This window comes from Myotis yumanensis, unplaced genomic scaffold, assembly GCF_028538775.1.
Source record: "Myotis yumanensis isolate MYYU_CA2020_CCGP unplaced genomic scaffold, mMyoYum1.0.hap1 SCAF_4, whole genome shotgun sequence".
Taxonomy (NCBI): domain Eukaryota; kingdom Metazoa; phylum Chordata; class Mammalia; order Chiroptera; family Vespertilionidae; genus Myotis; species Myotis yumanensis.
In genome coordinates, this window is record NW_027223755.1 from 1,702,299 (window position 1) to 1,725,709 (window position 23,411).

Below are 23,411 nucleotides of genomic sequence, written 5' to 3' on the forward strand. Positions count from 1 at the left end.
ATAGACATACCATGTTATGGATTGGAAGCCTCAACATAGTAAAAATGACAACTCTCGCCTAGTTAGTGTTGCTCAATGGTTGAGTGTCGACCTATGAACCAGGAGGTCATGGTTAGATTACAGGTCAGGGCACATGCCTGCAGGCTCCATCCTTAGTGGGGGAAGTGCAGGAGGCAGCCGATCCATGATTCTCTCTGGTCACTGATGTTTCTATCTCTCCCTTCCTCTCTGAAATCAATAAAAAAAAGTTTAAGAAATGACAACTCTCCTCAAATTAATCTATAGCCTTCAAGCAATGCCACTCAAAGTCCACCTGGATTTTTTTTATAGCTATAGATAAGCTTATTCTAAAATTTACATAATAGAAAGGCAAGGAAGCTAGAATGGCTAAAAAAGTTTTGAACAAGAAGGAAATTGGAAGAATCACAGCTACTCAATTACAATACACATCCTATATAATAAAACCCTAATGTGCAAATCGACTGAACAGGGGAACGACCAGCAGCTATGACGCGCACTGACCACCAGGGGGCAGACACTCAACACAGGGAGGTGACCAGTGATGGCGATCAGGGGCAGGGCCAGCCGGTGAGTGTCCTGCTGGTAACCAGCAATTGGACATCCCCCGAGGGCACAGGCTGGGCTGAGGGACTCCCCCTCCCCACCCCGACACACGAATTTCGTGCACCGGGGCTCTAGTTTACTATAAAACCATAGTAATCAAGATGGTGTGGTATTGCCAAAGGGATCTAGATCAATGGAACAGAGTGAGAATATAAAAACAGACCCAGACAGATGTAGCCACCTGATTGCTGACAAAGATACAAAAGCAATTCAATGGAAAAAGGACAGTCTTTACAATAAATGGTAGAACAAGTATACATCTACATGCAAAAAAAAATTAGCCTCAACTTAAATAGCATACCTTATACAAAAATTCACTTGAAATGGATCATAGATCTGGCTGTAAAACATAATATATCAAAACTTCAAGAAGATAATATAGAAAAAAATCTGTGGTTAGACAAAGAGTTCTTATCTATGAAAACAAAAGTATAATCCATAAAAGAAAAAATCTGGTAAACTGGACTTTATCAAAATTAAAAACTTTTACTCTGTAAAAGGTACTGTTAAAAGAATTAAAAAAAAAACAGATTGGGAGAAAATATTTGCAAACCATATATATATAACAAAGGACTTGTATCCAGAACAAAGCTCAACAAGAAAATTATATGTATAGTTCAAAGAAAAATACTGGCAACATAGAACACATTCTAAGGACTACCAAGAGATACAGCATTAAGAAATATGGTCATTAATAAAGGGTAAACGAGCTGGACATGCTAAGTCTGGAGCCCAGACTTGGAGGAAGAATGAGTGATGACTAGTGTCTCCCATTGTCTGAAGGGCTGACATGTGCATGGGGGGGGGGGGGGGGGGGGGGATGTGTGTCAGAATTGTTCTATGTAATATTAAAAGGAAACATCATTTGCCAACAAGTATAAAGGTATAGAGAGATTTCTAGGGCTACCAGAAATTTACCATATATTCCTCTGCTAGATAATCAAGAAGCAGGAATTTCTAGAGAGTCTTGCATTAAATAAAGGTGGAACAGGATGATCCTAAATTTTTCAAACATTATATGAATCTATCAACTCTAACTTCTAGGGTTAACCTACCAAAGTAGAAAACACTGAACATCATAAAAGGTATCCTTTCCTGCCAAAACATCACCTTTCACTGTGTAAAAGTAAATATTATAAAGCACTTTAAGTTCCCAATTTTAAAAAAGACTAAGTAAATAATAAAATCTTAACAAAAAACATATTGAGACCTATTTAAACCTCTACATCACATTTGTACTAAGGATATTAAATTTCAATTTAAATTACTAATGTTTAATTAAATCTCATTTCATCAGACTTAAAAGACAAAAGATATAAAAGTAAATTTCATGCAAATTTCTGTAAGCATTTTAAAGAAATCTCTGGAAAAAGAAGTGCTCTTTCACACAAAGAGTGGTAGTCCTCAAAAGAGCCAAAACATCTGCATTCACTTTAAAGCTCATCAAGACAGACTGACGTTTTTAGGAGAAGCATATGGCTTGCTGAACAGTCATCTAGAACAGAACCTTTTGTCTAGTAAACCCTATTCAAGGTCCATTTACTTATGTATGGAGTGGCTGAATAAAGGAAAAACACATATTTTTGAGTCCTAGAAAAAACAAAGAAATAAACTCTTCAACTAGCTTTGTTAAGGAGGCAGCAAAACATAGTACAAAAGCAGCCAGATCTTTACTTTCAAAGACTCTGCTCTCAACATGAGAAACAATTCTAAGAAATCAATGAAACAAAAGAACTCTAGAAAAGCATGAAACTTTCTTAGAGAACTATATCCACCAAAGACCACCTCCCTAAAAGAGGCATTTCCATTTTAAAGGGTAAAACACTTTCTTCTTACAACTTCGAAGGGCAGAGTTCAACAGCTGCGCTATATTAAACCTGAGCCCTTCCAAAAGGAAGAACGAGAGTCTCTGGAGAGAGAGTAACATGGCCTGCTCTCTCCAAAATTCTCAAAATGCCTGCTCTGCCTCAAAGGAAAATTTCTCCAAGAAAAAGCCTCTATCCAGTGCATGGATGAAAAGCATAAAACTTAATTTAGACAAGGAAAGTATGCAAAAATGGTAGAATTTTTGTTTGTTTCTGGAAATCTCCACCCTTCTCCAAAGGAAAAATGCATTTTGAGGTCCTTCAAGATACAGCATGGACACTGTTAAAAAAGAAAAATCGTAGTTTTCAGCTCCAGCTGCCCATCAGAATCACCATAAAGCTAAGCCTCAACCTAGACTACCTGAACCAAGATACACATCTCAGGGCCAAGGCACCGGATTTTCACGCACACAACAGGTGGCTGTGATGCACAGCAAGGGTTTAAAGACGAATGGGACATGATTCCCATAAAGGAAAAAGTCAGTCTGCTGAGTAAGGAGGAAGAAAGAGTCACATCTGACCAACTAACTAGTCCTAAAGAACCTCAGGTTTTATTCACTCATCAAAATACTCCTAACAGACAGCAGAAGGAGGATTTGAAATAGAACTCTGCTCTCATGCCATTACTTAAAACTTTAAATCTTAAAGGACAAAAGGCCTAAAACAGTTCACTCCAATACCTAAATATTTAGATGAATGTAGCTATGAAAAATGTGGCCACTGAATAATTCAGGTAGAATAAGGTTCCATCAGACTCTTGGGTAACTAAAAAGAAAAGTCATAATAAGAGTAAGTGCTATATGTAATTATCTGACAACCTTAAAAAAGCCCAAGGCTTTAATCCCCAGGTAAATTTCGGCGATCAACTTCATTCTACACACAGTTCTAACAGGGTTACTTGCTTGCTATCCAAACCCATGATCAATTAAAAGGGTAGTGAGACTGCTAGAGGGAAGCAGACCAGTGAAGGAGGGACCCAGAAACACTATTAAACAGCAGACGCAAGAACTCAGAACACAACACAGACTGGAGAGGCTGAAAGGCAGCAGAGGACAGTGAGTGTTTGTCTTCACGAGACCCGAGCAGGACAACAGGAAATGGTGGTCAGTGTACCTTGTTAGTGCACCGCTTACGGATTTTGGTTAAGAGGGTGAGAACGCATAAATTTCAAGTCACCTATAGAAAGTCTCTCACCAAAAATATTTACAAATTTTACAGGAAATATCCTAACTGGAAAACAAACAAACAAAGAGACTCGCTGTACAAAAAGGAACCGTGGAGGGAAAGTAAAGAGCAGATAGTCTCTGAAAGAGGCATTTTTACTGAACATGCTTTACTGAAAAGGAAAAGAAATCAGGGGAGATACTGAGATTGCAATTTACCATTATCAGACATAATATTTCTCACTGCAAAAGTCCACATATTCCTTCAGACTGCTAACTCAGACTATTCCCAAGTAATGTACAGGCACTCCTGGGAGATACTGTGGGTTCAGTTCCAGACCACCGCAGTAAAGCCAATCTCACAATGAGCGAGTCGTGATCGTTCTGCTGGTGGAAGGCCTTGCCTCAACTTGTGAAAAGCACAACATCTGTGAAGCACAATAAAGCCACGCGCAATAAAACACAGTATGCCTGTAAACTGGAAAATCTGTTGCTTCGCCGGTATGTTTCCTCATCTAAAAAAATGAAGAAACGGAGATAAGGCAGGTCAAGTCCTCGGCACAGTGGCTAATGCACAGTGAGAGAGGAATAAATGTTAGCTGCTATTATTAATTTGTGTTCAGAATAAATGCCATGAAAATGATTCTCAACTGTCACTAAGGCACATGATGTATTCTAGAAGCGTTTCCATTTGAAATGACGTGACTCTGTGTCCACCCACACCAAGCACAGACCTCTGCCGATGGGTATGACCTGGGAACGGAGGTGCTCCATCTTTCTCCGCTACGCCCAGGGGTTAGAAAAGTTTAAGAACTTCAGGTACAGTAGCCTGCAGAGAGCAAGTCTAATAATCAAATGTAGTTACTATTATTCCCTAAAGCTCTCATGTTTCATGAGTACCCATTTCCAAATAAGTTCATCTGCACCTCTTTTAATTTGAATACAAAAGAGGAGTTAGGACATTGCCAAAGGAAATAAATGAACGAGTACAAAAAAGTCTATTTATAAGACAACTTCAACCCAGTAAACTTAGACCATTACAAATAATTAGAAAAGAGTAGGTGTTCTTGGTATTTCGTATTCACATTTATGTAGGTTAGTACCTAACGTGGCTTTCACTGTTGTGGCTATTAATAGAAATACCGTTTATGGCTTCCTCCTTTTCCTCACAATCACACATCTCTAAATATGTATTTTTTCATCTATATCCCATAAGCATTTACCTGTTAAGTGCGAGCCATCACACTGGGTGCCATGAAGTATACAACAATAAATAAAAGTATAAAAATTGTTTTCCTGTGACCTCACTCCTGGTACATCAGTCCATGTGTGTGTACAAAGAGTCAGTGTAGGTTGTTATGCTGAGGCCACCAACAACCCAAACACCTCGGTGGCAGACGGCAGCGGCTTGTTTCTTGGGCACTGGATGCTTCACGGGCCGACGGGAATCAGCCTCTGCTTTCTGCGTGCCGCCTGCACTGCAGGGTCTAGGCCAGGAGACCCGACTCTAGTGTGTCCCCCTCACAGCAAAGGGAAACGAGACCTGGCAGAACAGGGGCCGCTTCAGGCTCCTGCCTGACAGGCACTGCATCTCCATAACACTGCACTGGCCACAACAAGCCCCCGGCCAATGGGGCCCTGATGTATGATCCTGTCACAGGGAACGGAAGTGAATATTCTAATCTGTCACCAAGATTCAAGAAAAATATTCAGGCTTGAATTAACATAAATTCACATTTTATTCAGGTAAGATTTACAATGTGCCAGACACTATTCTAATATTTATTAGTCTTAAAATGTTTACTTCTCCTAAGAATCATTCAACAAAAATACTGCTACTGATGAAACAAACCAACTAATTATGAGTATTTTTTATGAGGAAAATAAGCCAAACAATGAAACCTACCAGAAAGCACTTAAAAACCATTTCAAATTCACAAAACTTGGCTTTGATATGTTCCAAAGGCAGCAAAAGTAGCTGCCCTTCAGAGAGGAATGTTTACCCAGCTTATCTGAAGTACAGCCAACCTACTGGCCCTAAATGTATCTCAAATTTGAGCTGAGCCGTTCTCTCAGTAAAGGTGTGATAACCACAGAACTCTTGTCAACCTTAGGACCTCTTACTCATCAGAGGTTCCTGCAGACTCATAACCTTACCCCGCTTACCTAACGCCCAAAACAAGGAAACAGAGCCACGGGGTGGACTGGAGACTGGAGCCCCAAACAGGCCCGAAGACAAGGCCCCAGATCCCTAGTCACCCCACCGTCATTAACAGCTGCTGCAGACCCTAAGGAGCTATGTTTGAAGTGAGCACAACTCAGTCCAAATTCAGAAGTGAGGAGACAGGCTGGATGAGATAAGTGTACACGAATAGGTAAAAGGAACAAACAAAAACCACTGCGTCAAACCTCTGGAGTCCTAGGAATTGCTATTTTGAAACAGGGTGCCATTTCCAGATTAATATGCTAAAGAGTTAAACCTACTGGGGACAATCCCTAGGAAAGTCAGGAAAAGTAGGGGTGCCTGCAGGCAGTTATCGGGGTCCCCTCTCCAGCTGGGGCGTCAGACGCCCCCGGAAACTGAGACTCTCTCCAGAGCAGGAGCTCAGCTACTGGATCAGCTGAGTCATCTACTGTTCAAGTAAGTGTTCTCTCTCTTGCTTGTGTGTATGTTTTGATTTTGTTTCCTTTTTCTTTTTTCTAATATATGATAATTACGTTCATAAGTTAATAGCCGTTAACTACTTCTTTCCTTCTACTGATAGTTCCTGTTCTCCAATATCTTTTTTTTCACTACCCTCCTCCTTACAAGTGCCTTACTGGTTCTACCCCTCACTTTATTCATGTCATCTGAAATGTACACCATTTGCAAATGCTTTCCAAACATTATTGGTTCTCTTTCCACATCCAACCTTTTCAGAGCCTCATTACCCTCAAAGTCCAAGGGAAGGACCGTGCTTAAGGATGAACAGCAAGTCATCTGTAAAGGAGAAGGGCCATCCATGTCTCTGGGAACGAGAGGAACATCATAAGCTCTTTGAGTAAAAAAGTGGCACCAAAACAAATAAATGTGTCATTTGACTTGTGTTTAAAATTTGTTTCCTTGACTTTTAGGGTTTTTTAATCGTGTGAAACAAAAGTCATCTTATATGACCTAAATTTTTATTTTCCTTCCAAATCTGACACATCTGCAAGCAGGTACTCTTTAAATCTGGGTAAACAGTATTAATTATCGCCAACGTTTCCAAAATGTAACGTCTTCACTTCGGCTACTTTAATGGCTGGCAGACAGCCATGTTTGGATTAGCCATGCACCAGGGGGCCCTTCAAATCTGTTTTCAGTCTAGGGCAACTGTGGATACCTTATTATGTCTAGGAGAACAAGGCTGAGCTGAGTCACCTCCAGCCCAGCCCTGAGTCACCCTGGGAAGTACTTGACCTCAGATAAATGCTTTCCATTCCTCCAGTCCCCCATATGCAGAACAGTTAACTGCAGACTTACTTACCTTCCCCCCATCTTAGCATCTATTTTCCAATGATTCTGTATTATACATACAGGGTGTCCCCCCAAAACGTATACACACTGGAACAGCTGACAGCTCAATTTTGAAAATGAAATGTATTTTAATAAACACCGCCTTGCCCTGGCCGGCTTGGCTCAGTGGATAGAGCGTCAGCCTGCAGACTGAAGGGTCCCAGGTTCGATTCCGGCCAAGGGCACATGCCCAGGTTGCGGGCTCGATCCCCAGTAGGGGCGTGCAGGAGGCAGCCGATCAATGATTCTCTCTCATCATTGATGTTTCTCTCTCTCTCTCCTCCCTTTCTCTCTGAAATTAATAAAGAAATATATATATATTTTTTAAAAAATAAAAAAAATAAACACCACTTTTATAATTACAGTAGGTCCTCGGGTTACGTCGGAGATCCGTTCCTACAGCGAGACGTAAGGTGATTTTCACCGTAAGTCGGAACCCACCTACATAAACACCTACGTCACTCACATGGAGCATAGACACAGCAGTAATGAAGGGAAACAGTAAAAAAAAATTTAAAAGATAACAATTCCTGACTTTTACTTGTGGTAAACAAATAATAAAAAACATAAAGCACATATGTACGTACGTCGAAATGACGGAACTTTTTATTTTATAAATAACTGGGAGATGGCGACGTAACCACGAAACGACGGACGTCGAGTCCGACGTCACCCGAGGACTGCCTGTATTCTAAGTGTGTGTATACATTTCTGGGACACCCTGTATATCTCTGGACTACCGCCTTCAAGCCTTTCCGTAACCCAATGGCCCCGCCCAAACCCACTATTTAAAACCTTAATAAAAATTATCTCCCCAAATCCTTCCTAACTGGAGTCTAACCCCCTGCATTCCCTTTGCACGTATTTACTACAACACTAAGTTGATTGGCATCCTAACCTCTCCCCTTCGCCCCATGCCCTGCCCATCAGTCCACCCAGTCCTTCCGTCCTGGTTCCCAGCAGCACTTAGCCTCAGGCAGAACGCACTCTATGTGAGCCCTGTTCACATTTAGACTAACAAGCTCGAAACAGCAAGAAAACCTAATAATCATTCGCAGATAAGAATGCTGAGTATGTGTACGTGCTGTCCTGTTAGGGCTGCAATAAATTCAGGAAAATTCGGGAAATGGAGGAGTAAGTCATGAAGTCTGTAGTCTCAAAAAAAAAAAAATCACCATCACAAAAAAATGCTTCAAGACAAAACAATAACAGAAACTTCTGAATCACTTCAAGGCTTTCATGAAATTCTGGATGGGGAAACCTGCCAGCGTGACCACCAGCGTGACCACTGGAAGTTGACTGGAAAAATTACCTTCTGATATTTTTACCAACATCGGCTTCCCACCAGATGTCCCTCCCTCCCAAGCAGTAGGATGCATAACACTGTTTCTGTTCAGAAACCTCATCAACACCACTGACGGCAAAGAGGAATTCACCCCCAGGTGAGGACGGGGTGAGGACCAGCAGGTGACGTCACCCCCAGGTGAGGACGGGGTCACAGACCAGCAGGTGACGTCACCCCCAGGTGAGGACGGGGTGAGGACCAGCAGGTGATGTCACCCCCAGGTGAGGACGGGGTGACAGACCAGCAGGTGACGTCACCCCCAGGTGAGGACGGGGTGAGGACCAGCAGGTGACGTCACCCCCAGGTGAGGACGGGGTCACAGACCAGCAGGTGACGTCACCCCCAGGTGAGGACGGGGTGAGGACCAGCAGGTGATGTCACCCCCAGGTAAGGACAGGGTCACAGACCAGCAGGTGACGTCACCCCCAGGTGAGGACGGGGTGACAGACCAGCAGGTGACGTCACCCCCAGGTGAGGACGGGGTGAGGACCAGCAGGTGATGTCACCCCCAGGTAAGGACAGGGTCACAGACCAGCAGGTGACGTCACCCCCAGGTGAGGACGGGGTGAGGACCAGCAGGTGATGTCACCCCCAGGTAAGGACAGGGTCACAGACCAGCAGGTGACGTCACCCCCAGGTGAGGACGGGGTCACAGACCAGCAGGTGACGTCACCCCCAGGTGAGGACGGGGTCACAGACCAGCAGGTGACGTCACCCCCAGGTGAGGACGGGGTGAGGACCAGCAGGTGATGTCACCCCCAGGTAAGGACAGGGTCACAGACCAGCAGGTGACGTCACCCCCAGGTGAGGACGGGGTGACAGACCAGCAGGTGACGTCACCCCCAGGTGAGGACGGGGTGAGGACCAGCAGGTGACGTCACCCCCAGGTAAGGATGGGATGACGGCCAACAGGTGACATCACCCCCAGGTGAGGACGGGGTGACAGACCAGCAGGTGACGTCACCCCCAGGTGAGGACCCGAGTGACAGACCAGCAAGTGACGTCACCCCCAGGTGAGGACGGGGTGAGGACCAGCAGGTGACGTCACCCCAGGTGAGGATGGGGTGACAGACCAGCAGGTGACGTCACCCCCAGGTAAGGACGCGGTGACGGCCAACGGGTGACGTCACCCCCAGGTGAGGACGGGGTCACAGACCAGCAGGTGACGTCACCCCCAGGTGAGGACGGGGTCACAGACCAGCAGGTGACGTCACCCCCAGGTGAGGACGGGGTGACAGACCAGCAGGTGACGTCACCCCTAGGTGAGGACCCGAGTGACAGACCAGCAGGTGACGTCACCCTCAGGTAAGGATGGGGTGACGGCCAACGGGTGACATCACCCCCAGGTAAGGACGCGGTGACGGCCAACGGGTGACGTCACCCCCAGGTGAGGACGGGGTGAGGACCAGCAGGTGAGAAACGGAGGTGCGGGAGGCGGGGAGCCTCCGCCCCTTCTCTGGGCTCCGCAGACCAGACCAGCAACCACAAGATACACGCCCCCTGGAACCCGGGCGCCCCCGTCCGCCCGCCCCGCCCCGCCCCGCCCCGCCCGGCCTCCCGCGGCCTCCCCGCAGCGCCCGCCTCTCCCGAGGCCTTGGCCGGGGCCCCGCCGCAGAGACCCGCCGCGGCGGAGGGGACGCCGAGAAGCCGGCAGAAGGAGCCCGCCGGTCCTCTTACCTGGTTGGAGCCCGGAGAGCGGAGGCAGCCGCCGCGGCCGCGGCCCTGCGGCCCCACAGCGCGCGCCGCAGCGCCTCTGACATTGAGACCGCCGCCATCTTGCAGCCCGCGAGCGCCGGACGGGGCGCCGCGAGGGACACGCCTCCTCCGACTCGGGCCCGCGGAGCGCGGTGGGCGGGGCCTAGCGCTGAGGCGGGGCCTGGCGCTGTGGGCGGGGCTAGCGCGGCGGGCGGGGCTTAGCCCTCCGCTGGGGTGGGGTCTCCCGCTGGGTGCGGGTCGGAACCGAGGTGGGAGGCTGGTGGGAGGAAGATGCACAGCTGCTTCAAGTGTGGACAGTACCCCCTGAAAGTACAACTGTTTGTATTTAATGAAAAGACCAAAAGAAAATACTTGAATTTAAACACTTGCAACTCATAATTTTTTGAAAGGGCACGGAATAGTTGGGGCAGAGCCAGAAGGCCCTTTTTGACCTTGAGAACCTGAAGCAGCACCTTTGCAAAGTGTGGCCAGGTTGAGTTCGCAGGCTCCAGGGCCCGGGCTGTGTTCGGAGTGATGGGCAGTCATCGTGACGGTCCTAGTTTTCCAGACGTGGCCTGGCACGGGCTTATTATTATTATGACTACGATTGTTTGATGCGTGGATTTATAGGAAAACCTCATGGAACATAACGTTTGATGCCACCGTATTCCCAGTAATTTCTGAATGTGTGATCATAATCCACAGACACCAAGAATATTAATGCTCCATCCATATAAAATAAAAAAAATTATCTTCTGAGACACGTGTTGGAAACATGTTTGTCGCATGAGCTACTGACCTTATGAACGATAATTATATAAAATAAAAAGCAGGTTCGCTTGTGGTTTGTTTGGGGTTTTCAAAGAGATCTTTAAAAAAAAAAAAATAGAACGCTGCTGCGCGTTTAGAATTAAGCCCGGAGAAACATAACCTTTATTAAAAGAATAGGATTAACAGCAGGAGGGGAATGACTGGCTTCCCCAGTGTGGCCAATTGAAAGAAAACAGTACATCAGGAAAAGGGGGAAGAAAGAGATTCAGCAACATAGCACCAAAGACAGAAAGCCACGTCCTGGGGAGGTTAAAATGCACAGAAAGATAAAGGAAGGCGAGGGAGAGGTGTCTCTGGGGATTTTCTTTAAAACCTTTTATTTTGAAATAAATTATAGATTTCATGAAAAAGCTGCAAGAACAGTACAGAGAGGTGTGCTCACCCAGTTTCTCCCATGGATACATCTTAACTCTACTAGGATATCAAAGCCGCGAACCTGATGTTGAAATCAAGTCCACTACTGTACGCTGTTTCCATTTTTACAATTTTGAGATTTCAAGGAGATGTCAGTGGACGCACGCAGAGTGACTTCTTCGGATTGGCTCCATCGTTCAGCATAATGGCCTGAGATCCGCCGTTATTTCATGTATCAACAGCTCGTTCCTTTTTATTGCTGAGGAGCATGTCACGGTATGTTAATCAGGATTTCCCAGAAAAACAAAGCCGATGGGATAAGGACAAAGTCCCTTAACCTCATTTGCCGGGCTCCATGTGGTCTGTCCCCGCCCCCTTCTCTCTAGCCACTGACTGTCTTTCTGTCCTGCCCTGGAGCCTTTCGCAGCTTTTGCCTGCTGGCAGGACCTTCAGGTCTCTTATCTACTTAGCCTCCTGGCCCTGAAGATCACAGCTGGGAGCCACTCCCAGAATCTGTAGGTATCTTATAGGCAGGCTGTTTCCCACCTACCCCTTCCCTGCTGACAGGGCCAGACTCCTTCTACAGACACTAAACATGTCCTACGCTGGCTTTCCCACCAGCTCTTGCAGCTATGCTTCAGAACAAAAGGGGCCCACAAGAGAAATGCCTCGTCCTGCCTCAGGACGCAGTTGTGTGAGGACACAATGCCCGGAGCCCTGGCATCTTCTCAGCAGGAGGGCGCAAGCATGAGAGCTTGGCCAACAGAAAAGGCAGGGAGAGCAGAGCGGGAAAGAGCCCAGGTCTTTAATGATAGCGTTGACCTTCTGAACCAACCCTGACCAAAATACCTCCAGGATCCTTGTTATAAGAAATGAGGGGCTTGGTTGGCTAAGCCTCTATTTGTTAGATATCCTGCAGCAAACATGTCTTCACCGATGCTCTTACACAAGGAATACTTCTCTGGCTTCTCCTGCCCACGTCCACTCCTCTTCTGTAGACCCACCTGCGCTCTGTCTTTCTCCTTCAGAGCACCCCCCGCCCCACGCTGCATTTTAATGCAATGCCATCATCTCTTTCTGCAAAATGGAAGGTAAGTTCTCTGAAGACAGAGGTCATGTATGTTTTTGCTGATCATTTTCCCAGTACCTAGCCTCGTCCCTGACACATAATAGGCTCCCAGGAAGGTGTAGAATGAGTGAATGGGTGGCTGGATGAGCGAATGAATCTAACTGAAGTTTTTTAACCATCAAAAATAAGTTGGGGAGCCTGGCCAGTGTGGCTCAGTGGTTGAGCATTGACCTATGAAGTAGGGAGGTCACGGTTCAATTCCTGGTCAAGACACATGCCCAGGTTTGGGGCTTCATCCCCAATGGGGGGGGGGGGGGGGCGTGCAGGAGGCAGCCGATCGATGATTCTATCTCATCATTGATGTTTCTCTCTCTCTCTCCCTCTCTCCCTCTCTAAAATCAATAAAAATAGATTTTAAAAAATTAAGTTGGAGAAAGTGCCCTTTTTTTATTTTTGCTTAAAAAAAGCTCGTCCAATTTTTTTTTATTTTCCAGTTACAGTTGACATTCAATATTATATTAGTTGCAGATGTACAGTATAATGGTTAGACATTTTTGTAACTTACAAAGTGATCCTCCCAGTAAGTCTAGACTCCACCTAACACCACACGTGCTTAGTACAATATTACTACCTCTATTCCCTGTGCTGTCGTTCACATCCCCGAGACGATTCTGGAGCTACCAATTTGTTGTACAAATTATTTTTAATGTGATTGTTCTCTCAGGTCTACAGATCTTACTGGTTTCTCATATTTCATCTTTGATCATGTGCCATTTCTGAAGGCCTTGGTGGGATGCTGGGGAGCGGGGCCCAGTGTTGCTGGCAAGAGACCTGAAAGCGTGAATCTACCTTTTATTAGACTCGCATTTTAGGAAAAAAAAATTTAATAATCCCTTTCATTTCCTTATTCCTCACATTTCAAATACAGGATATAGGCCTTTCAGGAATAGCAATAATTTGCTATGTGCATTTATTTTTTTTTTACAATTTCACCCAAATTATAGATCCTACCACTAGGCTTCATAGATGTCTAGGTCTCAATGCCATTTTAATATTTCAAATAGGAGTATTAAAATGTGAATTCATTTAACTTTTTGTTTGTATTTCAAGCATGGTGGCCAAGAGAAACATTTAGTTTAGTCCTTCTGATGGCATGTGAAATTTACAGTGGATCTGAAGTTGTCTGGTTTTAATTTTTTCCCCTTGCACATGGGTCTTCAATAAAGCATCCCGAAGAAAATAAATTAAAACCAGACATTTCTATCAGAAGTTTCACATGCAATCGCTAGAGGCAGGAAAATATTTCACCATCACTTTTTGGCTACAAACTAATATTTTAAATCGCATTTTATTTTTCACTGCTCGTTTCTTTGAAAACCTTGAATTAATACATTATCATCTTATAAAATTATTATTTTATTTGGCAGGGCCGTTGAGTCTTTGGCAACAAGTGAAATGATTTCTACCTATAGTGAAGAACTGCCACTTCAAATTATTTTTGAAAAAAAAAAAAAGGGTACAAGCAGTCAGGATACTGAAGAACTCGTGGAATTTTCCCACATAAATTTGTTCACATGCCCCATCACAGTCTGGCATCCTAATCCTAACTTCTCAAACTTCACATGCAGAAAACCAAACCAATTATCTTCCTTCCCTTTCTCTTACCCACAGCAACTCTGTTCCTCCCTCCAGAATTCTGTCTTGGCAAAACACTACCGTCTTCTTTCCAGTATGAGATGTCGTCGACTGTAAAATGCATCATTGTTTTCTGGACTATTAAATACAAATAAAAAAAATGCAACAAACCGTTACACACGACCAACTATATATCATATATCCCAATTTCAGAGAGGCACGATGTGCGGAAATGCACATTTTTTAGGAGCAAAGAAATAGAATCATGGCCTAACCCAATGCATTTTCCTTCCTTTGTCCTTATTTATTATTTATTGGTCTCTGGAATAAAGACTTTATTTTTCAGCCTCTCTCTTGTTAGAAATAGCCCTGCAACCAGTTCTGGCCAATGAAATAAAAGGAAAATTGTCATGTGACAACTGGGAAGCCTTCTTTAAACAAAGAGAGCAGTTGCACCCCCTTCTTTCCCCCTTTTGTCTACCTCCTCTATCGCCCTGCTCTCCAGATGTGAAGGTGAAGACTTGGGTCTTCCAGACAAGATGCCCACGAGGAGCAAAGAATGAGGTGGACCAGCCCGGACCTGCCATCCATCCTCGGGTCCCCTCAGAGCTGCGATCCTCTCGTCCTTCCTCCATCTCCCTGTTCCCTCTCTTGGTGAGAATTCCCCACCTTATCCAGATGAAATCCCGTGGCCAATGTCATCCTCATTTTCTTGCTCACACTCCCAGCTCCCCTGCCCCCTCACTTTCTTATACTCCGTGCAACTGCCACCTCCGTCAAGTCGGACTCGATCTCGCCTGCACCTGCCCCCGTGCATCTGAACACGCCTGGGAAGAGCCCTAAACCACACGGATGGGGCTCACGGGGCAGGAACCTCAAAGTGGTCCTTCATGCTACCTGGACAGCCTATTAAACCTCCTCTGTTCTACACGCAGGTATTCTGAGCCATTCATGTGCTCACTTCTTTAGATGACTGGCACTTTCTTCTCACTCCTCCAACCGCGCCTGCCGCTTCTCCCACACCCCCTTCCTGCTGATGACTTTCCCACGTCCCTGAGGAAATGGAATTAATCAGAAGCACCACCGTGTAACTCACCAGCCACTGCGCTCGAAGACTGCCTTCCCTCCGCTGCTGCGGATGAAAGGGAAGCCGCCAGGCCTGGCCAGGCCCCAGCCCCAGCACCTGCCCTCCCAGAGAGCCGCCCCCCTGAGCTCATTTTCTGGCACCTCTACCCCTTCTTCCCTCCAGCATGCCTCTTTCACGAGCCCCTGGGACACTCACCTCAGCTCACAAGCATGTGGCTTATTTATGTATTACTTTTTTTTTAAAACATTTTTTTTATTGATTTTTTACAGAGAGGAAGGGAGAGGGATAGAGAGTTAGAAACATCAATGAGAGAGAAACATCGATCAGCTGCCTTCTGCACACCCCCTACAGGGGATGTACGTGCAACCAAGGTACATGCCCTTGACCGGAATCGCACCTGGGACCCTTCAGTCTGCAGGCCAACGCTCTATCCACTGAGCCAAACCAGTCAGGGCAATTTATGTATTAATTTTAAAAAGATTTTAAGTTGACTTTTTTAGAGAGAGAGTAAGGGAGAGGGAGAAAGAGAGAAACATTAACATGAGGCTGCCTTCTGCACACAGGCTGACCAGGAATTGAACCAGCAACCTTTCACTGTGTGGGACAAGGCCCAACCAGCTGAGCCACACGGGCCAGGGCCACTTTCCCATTCAGAAAGCAAAGCTTGCCCGGGGCCGGTGGGGCTCAGTTGGCTGGACCATCATCCCTGCACCAGAGGGTGGCGAGTTTGATTCCTGGTCAGGGTACATGCTCAGATTGAAGGTTCGATTCCGGGTTGGGGTGTATGCTGGAGGCAACTGATTAATGTTTCTCTCTCACATTGATATTTTGGCCTCTCTCTCTCCCCCTTCCTCTCTCTAAAAAACATGAAAAGGTAACTTCCGTTGACTCAATCTATCCCACCAACTACCGCCCCGTCTCTTTGCCATGATAACCCTAGAGAGCTGCCGGTGTGCACTGTGCCCAGCTCCCCATGCTCCCGCCGCTCCTCTGCACCCGCTCATTTAGGATCAGCAACGTCCTCCCGCTGCTAAATCCAACGGTCAGTTCACAGACTTTATCTCATTTGACACAACTGATTACTCAGTTCTCAGAATACTTGCTTCCCAGGCCTCCATGCTGTCCTCGCTTTCCTCCTCCTTCATTTACAAGTTGCTCATCAGCCTCCATACTGGCTCCCCTCCGCTCCACAGCCAGAGTGCCCGGGAGTGCCCGGGAGTGCCCAGGAGTGCTCAGGAGTGCCGGGGGGTGCTGGAGAGAGGGGGGGTGCTGGAGAAAGGGGGGGGGGGGTGCTGGAGAGAGGGGTGGTGCCCAGGGCAAGATCCTTGCATGGCCTTCTTCTTCCGCGACAGCCTCCTTCAGCCTCATGGCTTTTCAATGTCATCTATTTACCAACAGCTCCCGACCTTTATCTCCAGCTCCTTCTTTTCTAATGAATTGAAGACCTTTATTTCCACTTTTTTGCTGAATTCCCTCACGTGGATATTTAATCGATAAAACAAACGTAACCTGTCCCACGCTGAATTCCTGATCTCCTCATAACCTGCCCCCCGCCACAGCCTTCCCGTCTTAACTAATGGGAACTCCATTGTTTTGGTTGCTCGAGTTTTTGAGTTAGCCTCGACTCCCTCTCTTTGCTAGACCAGTTCCGACACACGCGGGTGTTTCTGAGGAATGATTCCATCCTGCAGAGTTCATAGAGTCCCTGCACATGAGATCAGACAACAGTCAGTTAAACACCTAAACACAGTTACCAGAAACCACCTTCATGACTTTCTTTTTTATTTTTTAAATATATTTTTATTGATTTCAGAGAGAAAGGGAGAGAGAGAGAGAGATAGAAACATCAACGATGAGAGAGAATCATTGGTGGGCTGCCTCCTGCATGCCCCCTACTGGGGATCAAGCCCACAACCCAGGCATGTGCCCTTGACCAGAATTGAACCCGGAACCCTTCAGTCCGAGGGCCGATGTTCTGTCCACTGAGCCACACCAGCTTGGGCCTTAATGTCTTTCAACCAACAGCCCTGGAAGATGTCCAGAAGAACACGGGGGGAAATAAAATCTGTACAGATACAGAGGAACACAGGCTCCTCACTACACTCACAGACTTTGGGCCCCTTCCCATAATGCCTCTCTTTACCTCTCACTCCAACACATTCCTTAGACTCTGCCTTGGAGTTATCGCTGTCATGTGACCACTTTCCACTACCCCAATTGCCCGCGCACAGGTCAACGCTGCCACCATCTCCTGCCTAGAATGCTGCTCGAATCCGTTAACAGGCTTCCTTTTCCCATCTTTGCCTGCAGAGTATGTGTTAACGCAGCTGCCGCAATGGTCTTTTAAAATATAAGGCAATTCCTGTGGTCCCCTTGCTCAAACCCTGCAGGGGGCCCTCCCATCGGAGATAACCTGGCTGCAGCACCTCTCTCACCTCAGCTGCTATTGTCTCCTTCCTACCCGGTGATTGTCTTTGATTGTCTTCCACAGGCCAGGCCCTTTCTCACCAAGGGGCCTCCCTGGCCTGGAGGACACTCCCCCCCAGATACCCACATAGCTCACTCCCTCCTCTCTTAAGTCTTTGATCAAATGTCACCTTTGGGACCAGGCTTTCCCAAACACACATCATACACACATATCAGTCAATGTCCTGGCAGGAAAACAGACACCACTTCAGATATTTCAAACGGAGGAAATTTAATTCAGGGAGTTGTTTACACAGGTGACGGGGCTGCCGAGGAGCCAAACAAGGGGGCTCAGGAGACAACTCAGATAACAGAATCAGCAGGAGCGGCCGGCACCCCCAGAGCGGGGGTCCTCCGGTGGGCTCTGCAACCAGAGCAGGGAGGCCGAGTGGGGGCTGGGACCAGGGAGGAGGGGCGAGTTAGTCGCACAGACTCAGGGAAAAGTGCCGGAGGCCACCCCCACGCTGGAGAGGGGGAGTAGAGAAGTACCACTCGGAGAAATAGCGTTAGTTTCCCCTTTTCTCCCGAACCCATAAAAGACGTTAAAATATCTATTGACAATGAACAGAATTGGGCTTACTCATCATCAGCACGACTAACCGGATAGTAATTTGTGCATCAGATAATGTTTCTCTTCGGTCCTTTAGTTTCCTTATGCTAGTGAAGGTAATGCTAACTATAAACCCTCAGTCCTCGGTGGCTCCTGAACACAAACAAAGCATTGCTCACATCAGTGAACCAGGGTGTCCATCAGGCCAAGGGCCCGGACTCCAGCGGCCAAGGTCCTGGAGGCCTTCCATGTGCCCGGGGGTGAGAGGGGGCACCCAGTCGATGACTGGGAAGTTCTGGACTCGGATGGTAGGCATCACTCCTACCCTCATGTCACTGGCCACGATTCCGTCACACAGCAACGCTTACCTGCAAGAAGAATTCTGGGAAAAGTGGCAAATCGGTGGGCCTTGAAGGAAAAGGAAATGGACTTGGGTCAACACGTAATCTGCTCTTCTGTTACTCCTCACCCGAGGATATTTTTCCATTGATCTTTAGAGAGACTGGAAGGGAGAGGGAGAGATGGAGAGAAACATCGATGTGAGAGAGACACCTCGATGGGCTGCCTCCAGCATGGACCCCAACCGGGGCCAGGGAACCTACCACCAAGTTATGTGCCCTTGACCGGATTCCAAACTGGGACCCTTGAGTTCTCGGGCTGACACTCTCCCCACTGAGCCAAACCGGCTAGGGCCACAGCCCGCTCTTCTGATTACCAAACCTTTTCTTTCTCGTCTCTGCTTGCACACAGGGAACGCTCGCTTCCTTCCCAAGCAAAACCAACCAGAGTTTCATGCAGACGCTGCATCCATGTGAAGTCCGTACGGATGCACCCACGTGTCGCACACCCACACGAACCAAGACAAGTTGTTTGTCCCCCACGTCCATCAGCATACACACAAGTTACAGCGGTGGAACGGGGGCAGCGCTGTAATGAACACTCGTGTTGGGGCCGGGAGAGCCTCAGGGAGGCACAGCCACGGTGGGTCATCACAACTGTGAAGCTCTGCTGAGCCCGCATCACAAAGGCCTTGACCTGGATGAGACCCTGATTCCTCTCTGGCAGGAAGTCCCTTGGCCATCGTCCTCGATGGCTCCAGACCCTGCCCTCTGGAGGTTCCTCCTTGTTCAGCGCCCTCCATAGACACAGCCGACGCGCGCCCTTCTTGGGGGCTGCCCGTTTTACTGCTGCCTCCTGGTGCTCGAGTTCGGGCTCGTACTTGTGTTGTTAGTTCAATTCCTTCAGAGTCATAGTTGGTTTCTGATCTGTGTGCTTTTCAGTTGATTCCATGCAACAGTCATTAAGGTCCTTGTTGGACATCAGTCCCAAGCCTCACTTATTTGTTTCCTAGTCTCTTATGAAAATAGTCCAGTTAAATGCAGCGACCGAGTGACCCTCGCTCATTCCTTGTGGGTGCGGGTGAGACACCCCCACTGAGCCATTGCCCAGTGGCATGAGCGTGAGCAGATACATGGTTGGGTTTTAAGCGAAGTTTAGGGCTGACTGTTACACAGCAATTGATAGACTACATTATACTGTGACTTTTCCTGCCACACCTATAATCCTATTTTTGCCTCAGAATGAGTCATATTTTTTTTAGGCAGGAACATAGGCTTAAGCCATGACTGTCCCGGGCCAAGCAGCACACACTGGCCCTTTCTTGTCAAACATTTTCCCTTTTTAGTTTTTCCTGTTCTGTAGGGCTTAGAAGGGGTTGACTTTTCCAACCCTTCAAGGAACTAAATTTCTGGAGTCTCTTTATCCCCTTTCATTTCTGTTTGCCAACTGCAGTTCTTTTCTACGCACATCAGCTTCCGTGGTGGCTGCCGAAAGCGGCCACCTGACTTTTCCGGTGCTTTCTGCGAGTGCCCGGGGTCCGGGTGCCCAGGGTCCGCGAGTGCCCGGGGTCCGCGAGTGCCCGGGGTCCGCGTGCCCAGGTCTGCGCTCAGCCGCCTTCCTTCGGGCTCTCGAGGCGATGGTTCTACCGTGTCTCTTCTTTGTCGATGTCCTGGTTCTGCGCCTCCCCAGCCGCTTGGCTTCCTCACCTGATGCTCAGCCATGGGCCAATGTCAGGAATCTGGCGTTGCTGTTTTCAGCGAATCTCCGCTTCCAAGGAGTTGATTTCTCACTCACATGACGCACAGAACAAGCGCCCCTGACCTGGGGCAGCTCCCCTCCAAGCAAAGGCGGCTGGTCCACCTGGTGGCCCTTCCTCTTCAGGTGCGTTCCCTCTCCAGGCTCCTGGTCGGGCCGGGGGAGGGGGGACATGCACAGAGGAGCAGATGCGGGAGCCGCTGAGGACCTGAGGCTGCGTTCTCCCGCTGCAGGACTGTTAGCTGGGCTCGGCCTGCTGAGGGAAGAATACTGCAGGGAGGCTGGGATGTGCGGGCTGGCTGTGTGCGCGGGAAATACAATGTGAAAAAGAAAAGAGCCCTGGCCGGTCTGGCTCAGTGGATAGAGCGTCGGCCTGTGAACTGAAGGGTCCCAGGTTCGATTCCGGTCAAGGGCATGTGCCTTGGTTGCGGGCACATCCCTAGTGGGGAGTGTGCAGGAGGCAGCTGTTTGATGTTTCTCTCTCATCGATGTTTCTAACTCTCTATCTCTCTCCCTTCCTCTCTGTAAAAAACCAATAAAATATATTTTTTTAAAGAAAAGAAAAGTAATGCGTGTGCTGGAAGCGAGGCAGTCCCTGCCACCCTAAGTCCCTGAGTGACAAGACGGCTTTAGTTTTCAGTTTCCACCCTGAGGACTAGGTGCAAATTTGTGCAGAACGCACAGGCGGGGAACCAGGACATCTGCACGGCCCTCGGGGGGATTCCGCTCTGGATGTGCGTCTATAGGGGGGTACCTGGGACACCCCTCAGCCAAAGAGCACGCCCTGCAGGGGCCGGGCTGCCAGCCGAGAGGCTGAGGGGTCTGGTCACCCCGTGTCCCTGGTCGCCCCCCTCGGGAGCCAGGCCCGCGGCCCTGAAGCCGGCCATCTTTCAAGCCAGCCTCGGAGCCACACGTGCTATTTCCACGAGCCTCCCTGTGGGTCGCGGGCGGAATGTGGACTAGGGCGCACCGCCGAGTAAGTACCCAGTCAGCAGCCTCGGAAATCCTTCGGCCACTTCCTTTACTCGTCAGGTTAGCTTTGTGCTTATGCTGCTATATGTGGGTGCTGGCCGTTAATAAACAAGGAAAGAATACTTTTAAGAAATGCCGAAGGCATATCAGTCCTGGGTAAGGAAGAGTCGACCATATGAGCGCGGGTGCATACACACACACACACACACACACACACACACACTCACACACGAATTACTATAAACGTGTATAGTTAATTCAGTTTTGAAAAATTGCTTTCGAAGTCTGATTGTCACCGTTCTTTGCAGAATTTTAGAATGAAGACCATGATAAAAGCTGTTAGCGGTGTTCCCAAACAGATTAGACTTGTCCTTTGAAAGTCTTCAGACCTCACCCTGAGAGCAGCGAGCCCAGCCTTCTCTCTCCTCGCCTTCCCCGCTTGCCTCTCCCCGGGCATTAAGGGGGGGCCGGAGGGGCCCGTGCAGGAGATCAGCAGGAGGAACATTGACTTCTGGGAGATGTCAGGGTTCCAGAGCTGGCCTTGAAGCCATCAGCCAGTCATGTGGCCCCGTGGCAACAACTGGGAGAGCGGGACGGAACTGTCCCAGGCCACCAGAAGGCTTAGCGCCCTCCTGACCCTTGGACACCGCCAGCCGTTCAAGTCAGACTGAGGCCCCCACCCCCAACAGAAAGCACGAGGAGGCAACGTGACAGTAACTCCGTCAGATAAAACGGAGGCACCTTGGCGTCCATCATATGTGGAGGGAATTAGTCACAAATCTAAACTAGCCTTTCTTCACCGGCCGCCCCTCCACGGCAGAGCGAAGCCTTGCGACAGGTTGAGGTGAAGGGTTTGGAGAGGGTCGGTGATGGTGAACAGCCCACAGGAATTGGGAGGTGGCCCCCTGCTCTCTTTGGATCATCTGTAAGTATCGCTTAAAGATGGCACCTGCAGCTATCGAAGAGAAGAACAGGTCAGGATGCAGGCATCTGCTCCCTTTCCTTGGCTTGCGGAAGGTAGAGGACGGTGAGAAGCTAAAGTGGGACATCATCTGGTTTCCTGTGTATAGACACGGCCACAAGTAACCTTGTATGAGCATGAGCCTGCAGCAGAAGACAACCAACAATGCTGTGGGAAGCCGGCAGGAAAGCGCAGCCATGGCCTCGGAAAGGGGGAGGGGGGAGCTCACACATTAACACATCAAAACTAGTCGGAAGGGCTTGGATGGACCCCTGGGCTGCCCGGCTCTTCAGCTCCTCCATCGAGGGCGGCTGCCTGCTCCGTGCCTTTCTTCTCTGGAAAACAGAGTGGAGAGAGATGTAATGTTAGTGTTTTGTGTTTATATTTATTTATTATTTCCCAACGTCACTGTGTGTTCACTACCTCCTTTGGTTCAATTATCTTTTGTTTGAGCCATGTTTCAGAAGGGGGAGATATTTAGGTCGGGGAGATGATCTGTGGTTCCCAGGAAGAGGAAAAAACAGGTTCCAATCCGGAGGCTTCATCAAAGAGTCCTGTAATCCCCATTGTGGCAGCGTATTCTTCCCTCAGTTGAGAGACTGCGATAAATATCTCTTTGAATCAGCACTGGCATTCACTTTTTCAGGCTTCAACAATTTAAAGGTGTGACAAAAATAGGATATTCGGATACAGTCATTTACTATGAGGAGTTGCTTTTTCAATGTAAAAAAACAAACAAACAACAACAACAAAAACACCTCCCTGGCGTTCTTATTTAAATGCCCCTTTTTGCCAGAAGTCGATTAATCCCCTTTCTGTCATGTTTATTGTATAACACTACGTTTTGTGGGGAAAAGAAAAACAAAATAAGATCATTCTTTGTGACCCCACACGTTTCACTGAACGCAAGAAATGAATAATTACAAACAAACAAACAAAAAGGACCCTTGAAGTTCCATGTCATCCTGCAAACCTCCCCCGGCCGGTCAGCTCTATTTCATTCTCTTGCAAGAGGATATTGTTATTTTAGAGTTTCTGAGCAGTAACTTGTTCATAACAACACAGAATTTATTTTTCTTGATTGCTCAGTTACCAAACATTCAAAAAAAAGATTAATTTTTTAATGGTAATTGGTTGTTCTGATCCTCTCGCCAAGTTTCCGCAT

The 23,411-nt window shown here is 47.7% G+C and overlaps 1 protein-coding gene across 1 annotated transcript in view; it reads right to left on the reverse strand.

The window, feature by feature from the left end:
- NDUFS4 (NADH:ubiquinone oxidoreductase subunit S4) overlaps window positions 1-10,335 on the reverse strand; it is a 63,250-nt gene extending 52,915 nt beyond the window's left edge. The window contains exon 1 of the mRNA XM_070411752.1: window positions 10,210-10,335. Coding sequence (XP_070267853.1) covers window positions 10,210-10,307 — 98 coding nt within the window. The 5' untranslated portion in view covers window positions 10,308-10,335. The remainder of the gene's footprint in view (window positions 1-10,209) is intronic.
- Window positions 10,336-23,411: the final 13,076 nt, after the last annotated feature.